The following is a 19,653-nucleotide window of genomic DNA, read 5'->3' as shown; positions in this document are numbered from 1 at the left end:
TTTGATAAATATTGTCAGAATATAGAGTCAGTACAATTCTGCCCCCCGCAGGCTCCACCGAAGAGGACTAATGAATAACAGCATACACTGATTACCAGGAAAAATCATCAATAGCTGAAATACCAAGTCACCTCAAATAAGTATTCTTTAACCAAACAGAAAATATTTATGACAATAAACATAGATCATTACAATTAGTGCAATATGGATCTTACAATATATATATAAAAAGGTTCACAGGTTTAGCCATAGTTGTTTGCGTTTGCGATTAGGTTCGTTTGGCCCCGGAAATGACGCGTGACGTCACACTTAACAAGCGAATAGACCACTGAAGTCGTGTCGTCATTTTGTAGGCCACGCCATGTTGTTATGCCCATATTTGGTAACCCGGGTCTAAGAGAAATTTTGAATGGGAAATATGAATGGAGATTTCGCAAATTGCCTCTCTCGCATCCTGTAGTCATAAAAAATGTTCCAAAGCTGTTACGTTTTGTTTTATGGAGATTCTTCTGTCTATTATCACTGGATCCTCTAAATTATGAAGTCGTTAAAGAGTCAAAATATGAATATTGCTACATGTAAGCTAATGCTACTGCGCACTGAATTGACGTCACTAGACTGGAAGCCTCTTAATGTTTTCTTTTTTCTTTTCTTTTATAAGCCTCTTAAATAAGCGCACGAAGCAGCGCGATTCGCCAGTGTAACAGTGGAGTGATATTCACAAGTTTTACTTTATATTTTTAGTAGGTAGCTACATTAAAGTAGAAAGCAAGGATGGTTGGGTGTTACGCCTTTGGTTGTACTTACCAAAATCGAGCTGCTCGTTCCGTTGATTTGATTGGTGTAGTTCAGTGACGTCTAATTAATGTGCAGTAGCATTAGCTTTCGTGTAGCATTATTAGTATTACGACCCTTTAACAACCTCGTAATTCAGAGGATCCAGTGATGTACAGGAGAAAAATGTACACAGGACAAAACGTACAGGGTTCTGAAAATGTTTATTTAGCACAGGATGCGTTAGAGTCGATTTTTTAAAAACCCCGTTCATTTGTCCCATAGGAAATCTGAGTTAGACCCGGGTCTCCAAATATGGGCATAACGAGGACTACAGAATAACGCACGACTTAATGGCTACTTTATTTAAAAAAGTATTTAAATACTTGCTTTGACCACCCAACTTGTTCTCGGAACATAAATTCTTTGCAGCTCGGATTTTACAACATGTTTCAAAAATGTCAATAATTTTTATCTTGGGTCCAAGCTAACATGATGACGTCACAAATCCCCTAACTAATTGTGATTTGTTGGATTCAGATCTGGTAACTGGCAGAGGCCTGTGAAATACAGTGAACCTAATGTCATGTTTATAAAACCAGTTTGAGATGGTGCATTATGAAGCTAAAAGTAGCTGTTATATGATGGAAAGTTGTGGACATTAAGGGATGCACATGGCAGCAACAATTCTCAAATAGACATGGGTCGGTTGGCTTTAGGGGTGCACGGTGTACAAAGAGGTAGGTTGGGTTACAACTGTTTAGGACTGTTTACATTAAATTCTGACTCATTTGCATGCCGCAGCAGGACTGAAAAAATTTAATTTATGAAATTAGGTGATATTTTTCCAATTTTCAACTGTCCAGTTTTGCTAAGTTTTTAAAATGCAAATAAATAATTAAATAATCCAAACAGCTTTAACATGCGATTTTACAAAAATCAACAATCAAATTTAATAAGGTGATCAGTTAGTATAACTATGTATAGTTATAAAAGGAGACCAAACTATGCCACTATAATGCCCTCTAAAGCATGAAACAGCCACAGACCACCATAATAGACGGGTTGAGCATTTAGACCAATCTTTTGGTGTATACAACATAAGCAAGTACATATAAGAACGAGGTAATGGATCACTCATTCTGATGTATTTTACAGGACACAGTATGTATTGAAATGTTTATAGCTTATTGCATTATGCAGTACACAGCTAGATGTACAGTTAGATGTCAACTTGTGTATTCACTTTCCTTCTCCTAGTATATATACACAGATCAGGCATAACATTAAAACCACCTCCTTGTTTCTACACTCACTGTCCATTTTATCAGCTCCACTTACCATATAGAAGCACTTTGCAGTTCTACAATTACTGACTGTAGTCCATCTGTTTCTCTGCATGCTTTGTTAGCTCCCTTTCATGCTGTTATTCAATGGTCAGGACTCTCCCTGAGAATAGTCCACCAACCAAAAATATCCAGCCAACAGCACCCCGTGGGCAGCGTCCTGTGCCAACTGATGAAGGTCTAGAAGATGACCAACTCAAACAGCAGCAATAGATGAGCGATCGCCTCTGACTTTACATCTACAAGGTGAACCAACTAGATAGGAGTGTCAGAGTGGACAGTGAGTGGTATTTAAAAACTCCAGCAGCGCTGCTGTGTCTGATCCACTCATACCAGCACAACACACACTAACACACCACCCCCATGCCAGTGTCACTGCAGTGCTGAGAATGATCCACCACTTAAATAATACCTGCTCTGTGGTGGTCCTGACCATTGAAGAACAGGGTGAAAGCAGGTAAAAAAAATTGTAGAGAAACAGATGGACTACAATCAGTAATTGTAGAACTACAAAGTGGTTCTATATGGTAAGTGGAGCTGATAAAATGAACAGTGAGTGTAAAAATAAGGAGGTGGTTTTAATGTTATGGCTGATCAGTGTATATACTGTATGTATTAACTAAATAATATGATCACAATTTTCACACTTAGATGTTGACAATATAACATGCAAATCTGTTTTAGTGATCTAGCATGGTCACATTCTCGTCCAGGTTGTTTCTGTTGTTGAACCCACCACCTTAAATGTCCAAATAATGTTAAAATTAGGGTTTAACACTAGTTTTCTGCTTTTGCAATTATTTAATTTTTATGTTTTGTCATCTGTAACAGAGGTAACTGATGAGGCGTTGTGAGATGTTCAGTTTGGTGATGACTTGCAGTGCTCTGGTACCCAGCACAGTTCTCAGGGCAATACGGCTCAGCTGCTGCAGAGACAGAGGACAACCTACAAGAACACAGAATTACTTACTGGAAGTAATATAAATACTGTTACCCAATAAAACACATCTCCAATGTGAATGCACAGGTCTTTCAAACAGTAATTGGTTGAACCAGTTTAAAATGCAGCAGCTCGAGTGCTAACCAGAACTAGCAAATTTGATCATATTAGTCCTGTTCTATTATCTCTACGGAAACCTGTTTACCCTCAAGTCGAGACTGCAGTGCCAACAATGCTGCACCCACTAGAAGGGATGGGAACCTGGCCTGTTTGCACCAAAATGTCCAGAACTTACAATGGACTTTATCACAGACTGGACTGAACAATGAAGAACTCCAATAATTTTTTTGCTAGTTACAACTTTCAGTTCAATTTAATTTTGTGTTTGTATGATTTGTGTAAATCCTATTTATTTAAAGTATCCTCCAGGCCACCCAAAGAGGATGGGTCTGGTTCCTCTCAAGGTTTCTTCCTGTAATTTTAAGGGAGTTTTTCCTTGCCACTGTCGCCCTCGGCTTGCTCAATAGGGTTTTTTTGTCTGTTGGTCCTGCATTCTGTAAAGTTGCTTTGAGACAATGTCCATTGTAAAAAGCGCTATATACATAAATTTGACTTGACTTGACTAATTGAAATAGGTACATACTTGTCACGTTCAAGATTATTCTTGATAATTCATCGCCATGTTTGACTTACTATGGAATGCTGAATTTGCTTTTCACTAAACACTTTCCTAATGAGACCCTTGTTATATAAAAAGTTAACATGTTGAATGATCTATTTTTGAACAATATCCTGAAAGATTACTTTTAGGGATGTAATGATACACTCTACCTGTTATGCGATTCACGATACTGGGTTCACTATACGATTTTTAAACAAAATTAAATGGAAGACAAATTATGACAAAGTTTCCTTTTATTATTTCTCTAAAAAAAAAGAAAAGAAAATACTGTATTTGTGCTTATCTTTTATTTATCTAATTAATGAATGCCCTTTTATTTTTGAGGTAGGTACAAACTGCAATACAATGCTGCACATTTCCCTTTTTGTGTAAAAAAACTAAAATAAATCCCACATTAAATAAATAAATGAATAATACAAATAAAGAAAGTATCCTTGCATAAATAAATTTGGCTAGAATATTCTGAACCTGGCAACCCTGTAGTGACGCCAACTAGACGAGGTGAATAGCACCAGTGCCCTCTGCTTTTTAAAGTGAATATCGATTCATTATACATGTAAACCGATTTGAATCGTTACATGTGAATCGATTTTTAACTGTCTTGTGGTGCATCGTTACATCCCTACCAATAACGGTGGTGGGCTGGTGCAAAAGAACACTGCATCACCCAGGCACCCATCAAAATCAGTCATATAAAATAAATTACATGCTTTCAACTTTGTGGAAATAGTTTGGTGAAGGTTTTTGCCAATACCAGCATGACTGTGTCAATGTACAGGAAGTGAAGTAAAACCATGTCTTCATGGACTATTTGGTGTAGAAACTCCAGTGGTTTGCACAAACCGCTGACCTCTGTCCTATTAAAATATTTTGACTGAACTGGAAAGTCAGTTGCAAGCCCGGCATTCTCGTTAAACATCAGTGCTTGACTTCACAAACATTTTTGTTTTTTTGTAATGAATGGTTTTAAAATCCCACAGACACTTTTTATAACTTAGCCTACTAGAATAGTGAAAAAAAACCTTCCCAGAAGAATGGAAGCTGGGTAGTTATTGAAATGTCTGTGGTTTTGGATTGGGATTTCCAGCTCATCGTCATACAAACAGCTTCCTGTTTCAAGTTCTATTTCTCCAATTTGGAAGTGCACATTGTTTATGATGAGTTAGGTGTGTACATTACAATAGCTGGTGTTTCTGAGTCAGTTAAGCAACATTGATTTTTCCCCATTTTAAAATGTACATTATTGAGCTTGGCTGGCACAGCTGTCTCGTACACTAACCCAGCCACTGCTGAGATCAGAGTTTGAATTTCAGCTGTGCCATCAACCTGATGGGTACCTACATAAATGATTGGAAAGAATTACTGCTGTAATTGCTGGCTGCTAAAAGGTGCTAGCACAGAGATGGTGAATAAGGCGGGAGAGGTGTCCAACTTATTGTTGTGAACTTATCAAGTACAAATTAATGAGTAAAAATGGCAGTAAAACTCAAAGCAGTATCCACAGCATTCTTACTCTCATATTGTTGTAGACAGAGGTATGATGAGGAACCGGGTATAGTGTAGTCTATGGGTTTATGTCCCAGGTTGTCTCTGACATTAATGTCTCCCCCAAACTCCACCAGCAGCTCAATCAGGTCCGGTTCTCCCATTCTTGCTGCATGGTGCAGAGCTGTCTCGTGGAACTTTGTGGCATTCACTCTGGCACCTTTTAAATAAAAAAGTGCAAATGTTTTAGTGCAAATGTCTTGTTACTTTCTTGTGGTTTTTAGACATTTGTGCTCATTTACAGTGGGGCCAAAAAGTATTTAGTCAGCCACTGATTGTGCAGGTTCTCCTACTTAGAAAGATGAGAGAGGTCTGTAATTTTCATCTCAGGTAAACTTCAACTATGAGAGACAAAATGAGAAAAAAAAATACAGGAAATCACATTGTAGGATTTTTAAAGAATTTATTTGTAAATTATGGTGGAAAATAAGTATTTGGTCACCCACAAACAAGCAAGATTTCTGGCTCTCACAGACCTGTAACTTCTTCTTTAAGAAGCTTTTCTGTCCTCCACTCGTTACCTGTATTAATGGCACCTGTTTGACCTTGTTATCTGTATAAAAGACACCTGTCCACAGCCTCAAACAGTCAGACTCCAAACTCAACCATGGCCAAGACCAAAGAGCTGTCGAAGGACACCAGGAAGAAAATTGTAGACCTGCACCAGGCTGGGAAGAGTGAATCTACAATAGGCAAGCAGGTTGGTGTGAATAAATCAACTGTGGGAGCAATTGTAAGAAAATGGAAGACATACAAGACCATTGATAATCTCCCTCGATCTGGTGCCCCACGCAAGATCTCATCCCGTGGGGTCAAAATGATCATGAGAACGGTGAGCAAAAATCCCAGAACTACACGGAGGGACCTGATGAATGACCTGCAGAGAGCTGGGACCAAAGTAACAAAGGCTACCATCAGTAACACACTACGCCGAGAGGGACTCAAATCCTGCAGTGCCAGGCGTGTCCCCCTGCTTAAGCCAGTACATGTCCAGGCCCATCTGAAGTTTGCCAGAGAGCATATGGATGATCCAGAAGAGGATTGGGAGAATATCATGTGGTCAGATGAAACCAAAATGGAACTTTTTGGTAAAAACTCAACTCGTCGTGTTTGGAGGAGTTGCATCCCAAGAACACCATACCTACTGTGAAGCATGGTGGTGGAAACATCATGCTTTGGGGCTGTTTGTCTGCAAAGGGGACAGGACGACTGATCCGTGTTAAGGGAAGAATGAACGGGGCCATGTATCGTGAGATTTTAAGCCAAAACCTCCTTCCATCAGTGAGAGCATTGAAGATGGAACGTGGCTGGGTCTTCCAGCATGACAATGATCCCAAACACACCGCTCGGGCAACGAAGGAGTGGCTCCGTAAAAAGCATTTCAAGGTTCTGGAGTGGCCTAGCCAGTCTCCAGACCTCAACCCCATAGAAAATTTGTGGAGTCCGTGTTGCCCAGCGACAGCCCCAAAACATCACTGCTCTAGAGGAGATCTGCATGGAGGAATGGGCCAAAATACCAGCTACAGTGTGTGCAAACCTGGTGAAGACTTACAGGAAACGTTTGACCTCTGTCATTGCCAACAAAGGTTATGTTACAAAGTATTGAGTTGAACTTTTGTTATTGACCAAATACTTATTTTCCACCATAATTTACAAATAAATTCTTGAAAAATCCTACAATGTGATTTCCTGGATTTTTTTTTCTCATTTTGTCTCTCATAGTTGAAGTGTACCTATGATGAAAATTACAGACCTCTCTCATCTTTCTAAGTAGGAGAACTTGCACAATCAGTGGCTGACTAAATACTTTTTGGCCCCACTGTATTAAAAATCAAAATGTAAAATATCATATGTATACAAGTGTGCACACCCTTTGATATGACACCCAAAAGTGAGCTGAGGTGCATTTTGTTTTCACTGATACGGCTTCGGATGTTATTACAATATAATTGGAGTCCACTTGTGGTAAATTCAAGTAATTGGACATGATTGGGGATTGCCAACACCTGCCTATATAAAGTCCCACAGTCGACAGTGTATATCAGAGCAAACTCCAAGCCATGGGGTCAAAGGAATTATCTGCAGACCTCAGAAACAGGATTGTGTCAAGGCATAGATCTGGAGAAGGGTACAGAAAAATTGCTGCAGCTTTACAGGTTCCAAAGAGCACAGTGGCCACCATCATTCGTAGATGAAAGAAGTTTTGAACCACCAAAAATCTTCCTAGACCTGGCCACCGGCCAAACTGAGCAGTTGGGGAAGACGGGCCTTGACCAAAGAGGTAAGCAGGAACCCGGGGGTTACTCTGACAGAGCTGGAGATGGGAGAGCCTATCAGAAGATTATTCAAACTGGGACAGTTTGAAAAATGCAAACAAAAATGCATTGTCTCCTACATTGACTTATTTACTTATTTCATTTCAGACAGAAGAAAATATATTTCATGTTTAGTTATTTTTCATTTATTAATATGCATTCATTTCTACATTTCAGGCCTGCAAAACATTCCAAAAAAGTTGGGACAGTAAAGCATTTACCACTTTGTAATGTTGCCTTTTTCTTTCCACTCACGACACTTTGCACCAAGGATACCAAGAGATTTAATGTTTCAGGTGGGTTTTTTTTTCTCCAATTCTTCCTGCAGACGTGTCGTAAGATGTGCAACAGTATGTACGGGTTATCACTTTCATGTTTTTCATTTCAAAATACTCCACACATTCTCCACTGAGGACAGATCAGGACTGCAGGCAAGCCAGTTCAGTCAGAGCGGTAGAGAGAGGTATAGAGTGGCGACACTCCCATAGGGAACCATTGTAACGGGGGTGGGACATTTTATTGCGCAGCTTCCGGGTTGTGGAGCTCTGAAAAGTTCCAAACATCCCATAGAGCCCCATTCACTTCCACTACTTAGCAAGCATTTTCAGCTGTTTGTTGCTCTGTTTAAAAAAAATAATGAATTTGATGTCATTAATATCCTTAATACTGTTATTGTTTAGCATTTGCTCAGCACTAAATGTTACATGTTTATCTTAATTAATAGGTATAACCGAATTTAGCTTAGTCAGTAAAGCTTAATTAATGACACACGAGTCTTTTCACCTAAAATGAGTTGATTAATCAAGAGTCTTGTTACAGAAATGGTAATAAAACATTAGAGCCATAACAAATCATGCTACTTTTACTTTCATACTTAAGTACATTTGAAGGTAAATACTTTAGTACTTTTACTCAAGTGGAGGTAGAGTATTTTTACTTTTACTACTACTTTTACTGGAGTAATATTTTACCTTGGATATCTCTACATTAATTCCACTACATGGTTTGTGTACCTTGTCCACCACTCACATTAGACAAAATGAACTGCATATTCATAATGAATTCATTAATGTATTACATGTAGGAATCAATGATTAATCACTCATGAAATAAGACATGAATGAAGCTATTTCATGTACCTGCACTATAATGTAAAAGGTACAGTATGTTTATGAAAATGTTCATTCAGTGCAGGTAAACCTTATGAATCCAGCACATGGCTTAGTGTTTAACCAAAATGATTATTATTATGAATCCTCAGGAAAGTGAAGGGAGGTTAGTTTACAGGTATGTAAAAAACAAAACATAAAAAACTCTTTAATCTCTGTACTGTATATTGCCTCTACTACTTAATGATATCACATTATGTAATGTATGGTAATATTATGTACTGTGTGTTAACAAGAACGTCCTATTAACAAGTCATTATAAACATCAATCTTCCACTTCATATACCAAACTGACATAAAAGCAGATGCAGTAAATGTAAAGGCAGATGAAAATACCCAGAAATTGTAAAAATGTTTATTATTTACCATTTAATATTTCATTCACTGCTGCCTGTCCCATATGAGAACATGACAGCGCCGGGTTTGTTTGGAACTATTGGAGGGGCACATGAACCACGTGACCGCGTGGCGGCGAGATCAAGGAGTGTCGCAACTCTCTCTCTCTATGGCTCTGAGTTCAGTACCCTACCCTCTTCTTCCACAGACATTCCTTTGTAATGTGTGCAGCAGGTGGTTTTGCAATGACTTTTTGAAAAATGCATGGACGTCCCTGGAAAGGATGATGTCTTGAAGGCAGAATATATATGCCATTCCCTTATGTTGCCCTAATGTTTTGGCTGAATGGTGTATACTATATGGCCAAACCTATGTGGAGCTTGCTAAACACCCCCTAAAACCATGGGATTTAATAGGGAGTTTAATATATAGATTTAATATAGGACCTTGCTATGTGTTTAGGGATAAAGTTATGCTGGAACAGGAAATTGCCAAACTGTTGCTACAATGTTCAAAGCATATAGTTTATTCTTCAGGTTTATTTTACACCACTAATAGCAAAGGGTGTGTTAGAAGAGCCTAAACCCATGAATCAGGAGGGGTGTCCACATACCTGTGGCCAAACAGAGTAACATTGGTGTCTATTCTTGCATTTTTACCTCTCACCTGCATTGAGCAACAGCAGGGCACACTCTAGATGAGCCTTAGAGCAGGCCGCATGCAGTGGCGTCCCAAAATGAATGTCAAAAGCCTCCAGCAGTGCTCCCTTTGATAAGACCAACTTTACACACTCTGAATTACCTGCATCAAAGACACAAAATAATGTGGAAATCCCTAAATTAACTGTGTTGTACAATCATTGATCTGTTTGTGTTGTATGCTAACAGCAACACTTTCTGTGCAAAACACTTTTCTGGTCATTTTGATACCATATGGTACAGGTTTAATATCTGATTTTAATTGTATGATTTTATTTTTGTTTGTAAGTTCAGAGAAGAATGGGGTTTAAATTTTAAAACTTATAATTAACCACAATAAAAAAAACAGACCCCTTGTAGCCAGTTTCAGCACTTACTTACACCAATCAGCCATAACATTAAAACCTGGTTTCCACACTCACTGTCCATTTTATCAGCTCCACTTACCATATAGAAGCACTTTGTAGTTCTACAATTACTGACTGTAGTTCATGTGTTTCTCTACACACCTTTTTAGCCTGTTTTCACCCTGTTCTTCAATGGTCAGGACCCCCACAGGACCACCACAGAGCAGGTATTACTTGGGTGGTGGATCATTCTCAGCACTGCAGTGACACTGACATGGTGGTGGTGTGTTAGTGTGTGTTGTGCTGGTATGAGTGGATTAGGCGCTGTTGGCTGGATATTTTTGGTTGGTGGACTATTGTCAGTCCAGCAGTGACAGTGAGGTGTTTAAAAACTCCAGCAGCGCTGCTGTGTCTTATCCACTCTTACCAGCACAACACACACTAACACACCACCACCATGTCAGTGTCACTGCAGTGCTGAGAATGATCCACCACCCAAATAATACCTACTCTGTAGTGGTCCTGTGGGGGTCCTGACCATTGAAGAACAGCATTAAAGGGGGCTAACAAAGCATGCTGGGAAACAGATGGACTACAGTCAGTAATTGTAGAACTACAAAGTACTTCTATATGGTAAGTGGAGCAGATAAAATGGACAGTGAGTGTAGAAACAAGGAGGTCAAATCAAAATCAAATCAAGGTTTATTTGTCACATACATAGTCATACACAGTACAACTGGCAATGAAATGCTTTAGTGGCTGCTCAGCCACATTAGTTACAAATTATGTGGTCATAATGTTCTGGCTGATTGGTGTATATTCAATTAAAAGAGTTTATTTACTTTCAAACATTTTAGATGCTTTAATGATTTTTCTTTAGCAGTTTTCCACAACACTATAAGCTAACCTATTTCTTATTTAAACTGTAAGCTAGATTTCTTCATGCAATTTCAGGCAACAAATCAATAAAGTATATTTGGGGGTTTAATAACTAATGACTACTGTATCACATTTCTGGAGACATGCTTGACCACAAATGTGCACCCATGGGTCTCAGGCCCTGTGCCAGTCTTACCACATATGCAGGCCTCATGAAGTGGGGAAGCAGTAAGGGCTGTGAGCGAGGGATTCACAGAAGCCCCACGCTCCAAAAGCAGCTTTACACTCTCCACACTCCCAGCTGCACAGGCATGGCACAAAGGGGTGCTACCATGAATATTTCGTACATCCACCTTAAACACATAACAACTAAGTAAATTTAGAACTGCCGTAGTGCAGGAATGCTAAACTATTGAGGTTTGAAGTCATCTTATCAAAAAAAGTTCTAGTTTTTGTACATTTTAAAGTAAAAATAATAATAAATTGAACTAGAACCCCAGGATTCAGTTTTCATTTTTTGCTTAGTGTTCTAATTTTAAGAGTTTAAAATGTTCATGACCCTACCACAACCCAACCCCCAGCCCAATTACTTGTTCATTTCAGTGCATTGCTGTAAAAAGGTATGAATTAACAGAATGTATGCTTGGTAATGTTCTCATTTATAGATAAATTTGAAATGAAAATTAATCAATGGCATTGTCACATCAATGGTGTTGTAATGGTTATAAAAGGAGCTTCACAATAAATTGATAGCCTAAAATAAAACTTATATTAGAAAATGCTAAAATAACTTTAAATAAATGCTGAATTTTTTAGTTGAATTAATTAGCGTAAAACTCCAGAACTGAATGCCTGGAGAGGAAAAACCTAACCTGTGCACCAGCATCCAAAAGCACGCAAACGCACTGTGGGTGATCCTGGATGCAGGCATCGTGCAGTGGGGTGATGTTGTCCACTGTGGAAGCATTTACCGAGGCACCGCCATCAATCAGCTGCTGGAGCTGCGCAAGTTGCCCCAAAGATGCAGCGTCATGCAGCGGCGTCCGCTCAGACCAAAAGCCTGTAAAAAATGAGGTACATATTGCCAAAAGTATTCACTCACCCATCCAAATCACTGAATGAATTCAGGTGTTCCATTCACTTCCATGGCCACAGGTGTATAAAAACCAAGCACCTAGGCATGCAGACTGCTTCTACAAACATTAGTGAAAGAATGGGTCGCTTTTAGGAGCTCAGTGAATTCCAGCGTGAAATTTCCTCGCTACTAAATATTCCACAGTCAACTGTCAGTGGTATTATAACAAAGTGGAAGCGATTGGGAACAACAGCAACTCAGCCACGAAGTGCAGCAAAGCCTTACATCACCAAGCGCAATGCAAAGCGTCGGATGCAGTGGTTTAAAGCACACCGTCAATGGACTCTAGAGCAATGGAGACGTGTTCTCTGAAGTGACGAATCACGCTTCTCCGTCTGGCAATCCGATGGACGAGTCTGGGTTTGGTGGTTGCCAGGAGAACGGTACTTGTCTGACTGCATTGTGCCAAGTGTAAAGTTTGGTGGAGAGGGGATTATGGTGTGGGGATGTTTTTCAGGAGTTGGGCTCAGCCTCTTAGTTCCAGTAAAAGGAACTCTTAATGCTTCAGCATACCAAGAGATTCTGTTCCAACATGACTGCGCACCAGTGCACAAGGCAAGGTCCATAAAGACATGGATGAGCGAGTTCGGTGTGAAAGAACTTGACTGGCCTGCACCTCCAGTCCTGACCTCAACCTGAGAGAACACCTTTGGGATGAATTAGAGCAGAGACTGCAAGCCAGGCCAACATTAGTGTCTGACCTCACAACGTGCTTCTGGAAGAATGGTCAAAAATTCCCATAAACACACTCCTTAACCTTGTGGAAGAGTTGAAGCTGTTATAGCTGCAAAGCGTGGGCCGACATAATATTAAACCCTATATATACAGTGTATCACAAAAGTGAGTACACCCCTCACATTTCTGCAAATATTTCATTATATCTTTTCATGGGACAACACTATAGACATGAAACTTGGATATAACTTAGAGTAGTCAGTGTACAGCTTGTATAGCAGTGTAGATTTACTGTCTCCTGAAAATAACTCAACACACAGCCATTAATGTCTAAATAGCTGGCAACATAAGTGAGTACACCCCACAGTGAACATGTCCAAATTGTGCCCAAATGTGTCGTTGTCCCTCCCTGGTGTCATGTGTCAAGGTCCCAGGTGTAAATGGGGAGCAGGGCTGTTAAATTTGGTGTTTTGGGTACAATTCTCTGATACTGGCCACTGGATATTCAACATGGCACCTCATGGCAAAGAACTCTCTGAGGATGTGAGAAATAGAATTGTTGCTCTCCACAAAGATGGCCTGGGCTATAAGAAGATTGCTAACACCCTGAAACTGAGCTACAGCATGGTGGCCAAGGTCATACAGCGGTTTTCCAGGACAGGTTCCACTCGGAACAGGCTTCGCCAGGGTCGACCAAAGAAGTTGAGTCCACGTGTTCGGCGTCATATCCAGAGGTTGGCTTTAAAAAATAGACACATGAGTGCTGCCAGCATTGCTGCAGAGGTTGAAGACATGGGAGGTCAGCCTGTCAGTGCTCAGACCATACGCCGCACACTGCATCAACTCGGTCTGCATGGTCGTCATCCCAGAAGGAAGCTGACGCACAAGAAAGCCCGCAAACAGTTTGCTGAAGACAAGCAGTCCAAGAACATGGATTACTGGAATGCCCTGTGGTCTGACGAGACCAAGATGAACTTGTTTGGCTCAGATGGTGTCCAGCATGTGTGGCGGCGCCCTGGTGGGAAGTACCAAGACAACTCTATCTTGCCTACAGTCAAGCATGGTGGTGGTAGCATCATGGTCTTGGGCTGCATGAGTGTTGCTGGCACTGGAGAGCTGCAGTTCATTGAGGGAAACATGAATTCCAACATGTACTGTGACATTCTGAAACAGAGCATGATCCCCTCCCTTCGAAAACTGGGCCTCTTGGCAGTTTTCCAACAGGATAACGACCCCAAACACAACCTCCTAGATGACAACTGCCTTGCTGAGGAAGCTGAAGGTAAAGGTGATGGACTAAACCCAATTGAGCACCTGTGGCGCATCCTCAAGTGGAAGGTGGAGGAGTTCAAGGTGTCTAACATCCACCAGCTCCGTGATGTCATCATGAAGGAGTGGAAGAGGATTCCAGTAGCAACCTGTGCAGCTCTGGTGAATTCCATGCCCAGGAGGGTTAAGGCAGTGCTGGATAATAATGGTGGTCACACAAAATATTGACACTTTGGGCACAATTTGGACATGTTCACTGTGGGGTGTACTCACTTATGTTGCCAGCCATTTAGACATTAATGGCTGTGTGTTGAGTTATTTTCAGAAGACAGTAAATCTACACTGCTATACAAGTTGTACACTGACTACTCTAAGTTATATCCAAGTTTCATGTCTATAGTGTTGTCCCATGAAAAGATATAATAAAATATTTGCAGAAATGTGAGGGGTGTACTCACTTTTGTGATACACTGTATATACAGTATATATATATATATATATATATATATATGTTTGTTTATTGGGATTTTAATGTCATGTTTTACACTTTGGTTACATTCATGACAGGAACGGTAGTTACTCATCACAAAAGGCCCATCAGTTCACAAGGTTATATCAAACACAGTCATGGACAATTTAGTGTCTCCAGTTCACCTCACTTGCATGCCTTTGGACTGTGGGAGGAAACCGGAGCACCCGGAGGAAAACCATGCGGACACGGAGAACATGCAAACTCCACACAGAAAGGACCCGGACCACCCCACCTGGGGATCGAACCCAGGACCTTCTTGCTGTGAGGCGACAGTGCTACCCACTTAGCCACCGTGAACCGCCCAGAACGAATTGAATCATTGATTAGTGTCTAATCTTACAAATGTTCTTTGTAAATGTCACAAATTCCAACAGTCGTACTCCAAAATCTTGCAAAAAGCCTCCTGAAATAGGTAAAAGCTGTTATAGCTGCAAACATGCACTAGGTGCACTGACTATTTAAAACAGTCCTTAGGTTTACGTGAATGAGTGAATGGTCGAGTATATGGTGTTATGGATTGGCGCCAAGGGTGTATTCCTGCCTTGCGTCAGGTGTTTCACGGTTGCTGGGGAATCCATAATGGTATGGGCAGACACTGAATTAAAAAGTAAGCTAATAATTACTTTTCATGGTTGTATGAGGCAACTTCACAAGCCCTTTACAAATCCCCATACATTATGTTTGAATCATAAAAAAAGTGCTTTGATGAACTGCAAGATGATACAAAGGGCCTTTCACGTCCTTTACAATCTCTAGATTTATACCTCAGTAAAGTTTTATGGGAAGTTCTAAAGTACAGACTGCAAAGTAGATCTGCGCCTGCCTTCATCCCTTTAAAAACTGATAGATTACACTAGACCCTTGAGTTATGAACGGTTTACCATACAAACATTTTGGGTTACGAACGATCTTTTTCAACTTAACATACAAACAAATTTTGGATTACGAACAGAAATTCGCGAAACACGTGATGTCACGATCAAGTTGACTCCAACCGTCTCTTAAAATGTCCCCAAAGAAGGTGCAGAGGAAGTGCAAAGGTGAGAAAAAAAAAATCACTATTTGTTGTTGCCACTACCTGCCAGTAGGTGTCACGGTGTATCAGACAGAAGGGACAGTGAGTGAGAGAGAAGGAATTCAGCTCAGTAAAGTATTCTTTCTTTCATGCAATTACACCTACAAAATACAACACTATTAAAATAAAGTAGGAAATAATAGAGAAATATGAGAGTTATTGTTGTTTCTGGTAGATACATTTCATTAAAAAAAGGAGGAAATTTATTATGGTGTATGGTACAGCACACGTACTGTACTGAAATGTGATGTGTGTTGTTTTATGTACAGTACTATGTGTATTGTTGTTTATTATTGTTTATTACAGGAATGTCTATTCTATAATTTAAGATTTAAGGGAAAATATACACAAAAAAGACCATGTAAGACATTAGAAAGGTTAGGTAAGGGGGTGGTTTGGGAGGTCTGGCACGGATTAATTCTATTTACATGATTTCTTATGGGAAAAATAGGTTTAACTAACAAACATTTTGACTTAAGAACAGCCCTTTGGAACCAATTAAATTAATAAGTCAAGGGTCTACTGTATTTCTTTGGAGACTGTCACCACAAACCAGTAGGAGCTGTGACCCTGCACCTCAATAACTCTATAAATAATACAGTATATTGTTGGCAGTTCCTAGTATTTTGTCTGTGACAAACTACACTAAATGTTTCATAGGCGCCCAAGTATTACTAAACCTTTTCTACATGATCTCCCTTTTCATTTTAAATACCCACTTACCAGTATCTTCAAAATAAGTCGATCTACCAGCAAGTGTATGATCCATATTATTAGTGCACCTCTACCACTGTATAAATGCAAAACATGAAAATGGTACAGTCCACAACTACCCCCTAGTGGTTCAGTCCACAGACTCGAGCTTCGTCAATGCCTTCGAAGAGTAATCAGGATTATCTCATGCAACTATGCATTAAACTCATAGTTGTTTTGAAATTGGTCTCCGTTTTCCTGTTTTAAACAAAGAGGCAATAAACAAATAGATATTTTATACTTTATTTAATTCAGACTAGTATGCTTATGAAGAAGTCAACACACTTCATGCTTGTGCTGTTCTGAAATGGGAGACTCGTGACAGGACAGGCTTACTAGGCATTCTGGGAGATGTAGTTTCATGTGTTGTAGCATGCTTAGCAATACTGCTTCCATGCTTCTTTTACTTTTTTTAAATGTATTTTTTTCCCCTCATGGCATACAATTAAGATAACCCCATAATAAAATAAACAAAATAAAATAAACAAAAACCTCCGATATTACAATTTCAGCCACTGATATTTTTTTGCAATATGTTTTTAGACTACACGCTGGCCTGTACAGGAAACCAATTCATTACAGGGAATCAAACACTGCACTGCAATTTAGAATGACCAATCTACCCACTGCATACCTTGAGAAACTTTGAGAACCTGTGTTTGTTTGTTTATTAAGGTCATGTTTTACACTTTGGTTACATTCATGACAGGAACGGTAGTTACTCATTACACAAGATTCATCAGTTCACAAGGTTATATCGAACACAGCCATGGACAATTTTGTATCTCCAATTCACCTCACTTGCATGTCTTCGGACTATGGGAGGAAACCGGAGCACCCGGAGTAAACCCATGCAGACACTGGGAGAACATGCAAACTACACACAGAAAGGACCCAGACCGCCCCACCTGGGGATCAAACCCAGGACCTTCTTGCTGTGAGGTGACAGTGCTACCCACTGAGCCACCGTGCTGCCCCTTGAGAACCTGTGTAAACACTTATTAAATGTAAAGGTTTTGTGAAGAACCTGGTGCTGGGCATCACCCACACTATCTGATCTGCCATGTTTTCCCTGTGGTAATTTTGAATATACAAAAAGTACATTTCCAGCCATACTGTTTCTGTAGATATGAGCCATTACTACTTACTTAGACAGCCTTTTAATGTTGTATATCTGTACTGAAACAATTTTACTACAAATAACACACGTATAATGCAAATTATGGAATTTAATTAAGCTCTAGGCACTTTTCAGGGATGACTAAAGTCAACAGGATGCACCTGACCACAATGTGGAGCTCCACAGCAAAGGATCTGAACACTTTTGTGATTAGGAGATTTTTAATTAATTGATTTCTGCAATGCATATGTTTAATGGTGAAATAAATCAGCCCCAGTGTACAATTCTACCAACACTATACTCAACAGTAGGCACAATGTTGTTTGGCTTAAATGCCTTTCCTTTTCTTCTCCAACACTTCTTGGTACTGTTAAATTACATTGTATTAAACACTCCTCCAAAACACCCTTTGTTGTAGACGGCACTCCATTGAAGATGCAAAGCTCAATTGACTGGACAATAACACTTGTATTTCAACATCCATGGCAGATCAATTTACAGTGTTTCCTGGATTAGATCTGACGGTTTTTGGACAGATATTAGAGACAACAACATTTGAAAAAAATCTATGATCCACCAAATGAATAATATAAGTTTGATCCTGACCTGAGAGTGTTTGGATTCTAAGTGTTAAAGTACAGTACTTTTCAGGCTAGTTTTGAGGTTATTCAAGTGAGCTTAGATGTGAACAACACCATATGCAAATGTGATCTATTTCCAAAGCGTAATGAGCTTAGTTTGGGTTCAACTGAAGACTTTCTTGGTATTCCTCCTTGGTACTTTAGACATCTAAACTACTTACAGTGATGGAAGATGCTGTGGTTATGAGTTATTAACAATGCAAATACCAACCAACACAACATGTTTCTCAACCAATAACTACATATTTAAAATAGCTGTTCAGTGCATTACTTCAGTGTTGTTATTTATTCATTTATTATTTATTAGGATTTTAACGTCATGTTTACTTTGGTTACATTCATGACACAACATGTAGTTAGTTACCTGTTACACAAGATTCATCAGTTCACAAGTTTATTGTCAAACACAGTCATGGGCATCTTTGGACTGTGGGAGGAAACCAGAGCTCCCGGAGGAAACCCACACAAACACGGGGAGAACATGCAAACTCCACACAAAAAGGACCCATATCGCTCCAGCTGGGGATCAAACCCAGGACCTTCTTGCTGTAAGGCAACAGTGCTACCCACCATCCCAGTTTTGTTAAACTTAATTTAATCACAACAGCTTCAGGACTTTTAATTGTTACACATTACTATTAGTGTATACACACAGATTCAAACATTTTGGTGAAAACTGCCTGTTTTAAGGTTTGAAATTGGCACAAATTTTACTAAATGTGCATAAATAGTAAATACAACAGCTAATGGCTTATTTTCATGTTCTTGGTTTCTGTTACTACAGCATTCTAATTTTGGACATTTATTTAGGACTAACTTGATTTGACCTTTTTATCAGTGATAACCACGGCTTTAAAATCTATTATTTTTTTATATGAATATTTAAACAATTGTAATGCTTTAATCGTGTAACCAAACCTATTTTAATGAATTGTTTAAAGGATTGACTACCTTGGAAATCCAGTTTGGTGATTGGTGTTAACAGTAGTTTAACTTATTTTCTTCAAGATCAATTAAGTATCTATCTATCTGTCTATCTATCGCTCTATAAAATGTGTACAATTATACTGTAATTTACTTTACAAAATATTGTAGCAGATAATTGTATAGTTAAAGTTGAATTACTTTGTAAAATGATTAACTAGCCTTCTCTAGTTCCATAGATCAGATTTACGTTTCATGTTAATAAAACACAGCTAGCTGAATAATCAAATGCCATGTGTAGGTCTCTAAGATCTGTTATATATTTTCTAAAGAGACAATATTATGTCAAGCATTCTACATTTAATTGTTTATACTGATGTGGTGGTTCAGTAAAACTACTGAAAATGTGAAAGTGGAAGTGTATTTCTCCTTAATAATGAGTTAATTATCCCCCATCATTTACCTTCACAAGTACTGTATACATATTGGTTACTGGGG

At 39.3% G+C, this 19,653-nt stretch overlaps 1 protein-coding gene across 1 annotated transcript; it reads right to left on the bottom strand.

The window, feature by feature from the left end:
- Window positions 1-2,802: 2,802 nt before the first annotated feature.
- Window positions 2,803-15,220, bottom strand: asb13a.1 (ankyrin repeat and SOCS box containing 13a, tandem duplicate 1). Its single transcript, XM_063007501.1, has 6 exons — window positions 15,184-15,220; window positions 11,904-12,091; window positions 11,228-11,384; window positions 9,774-9,908; window positions 5,256-5,447; window positions 2,803-3,066 (listed from the first exon to the last, which is right to left on the bottom strand). The coding sequence occupies exons 1-6, from the start codon at window positions 15,218-15,220 to the stop codon at window positions 2,939-2,941; spliced, it is 837 nt and encodes a 278-aa protein (XP_062863571.1). The 3' UTR covers window positions 2,803-2,938.
- Between the last annotated feature and the right edge of the window lie 4,433 nt (window positions 15,221-19,653).

Source organism: Trichomycterus rosablanca, chromosome 1 (genome assembly GCF_030014385.1).
Source record: "Trichomycterus rosablanca isolate fTriRos1 chromosome 1, fTriRos1.hap1, whole genome shotgun sequence".
Classification (NCBI taxonomy): domain Eukaryota; kingdom Metazoa; phylum Chordata; class Actinopteri; order Siluriformes; family Trichomycteridae; genus Trichomycterus; species Trichomycterus rosablanca.
The sequence above is the reverse complement of the archived record's forward strand: the minus strand, read 5'-3'. Positions and strand labels throughout refer to the sequence as shown.

Bases quoted from the DNA above. Each gene is read 5' to 3' on its own strand.
- asb13a.1 (XM_063007501.1), bottom strand. From the start codon at position 15,220: ATGGATTCCCCAGCAACCGTGAAACACCTGACGCAAG. The intron at 5,448-9,773 runs GTGAGAGGTAAA...TTTATTTAAAAG, and splicing joins CCTGCTGTTGCTCAATGCAG to GTGCCAGAGTGAATGCCACA. The intron at 3,067-5,255 runs GTAAGAATGCTG...GTGTTCTTGTAG, and splicing joins CTGTCTACAACAATATGAGA to GTTGTCCTCTGTCTCTGCAG.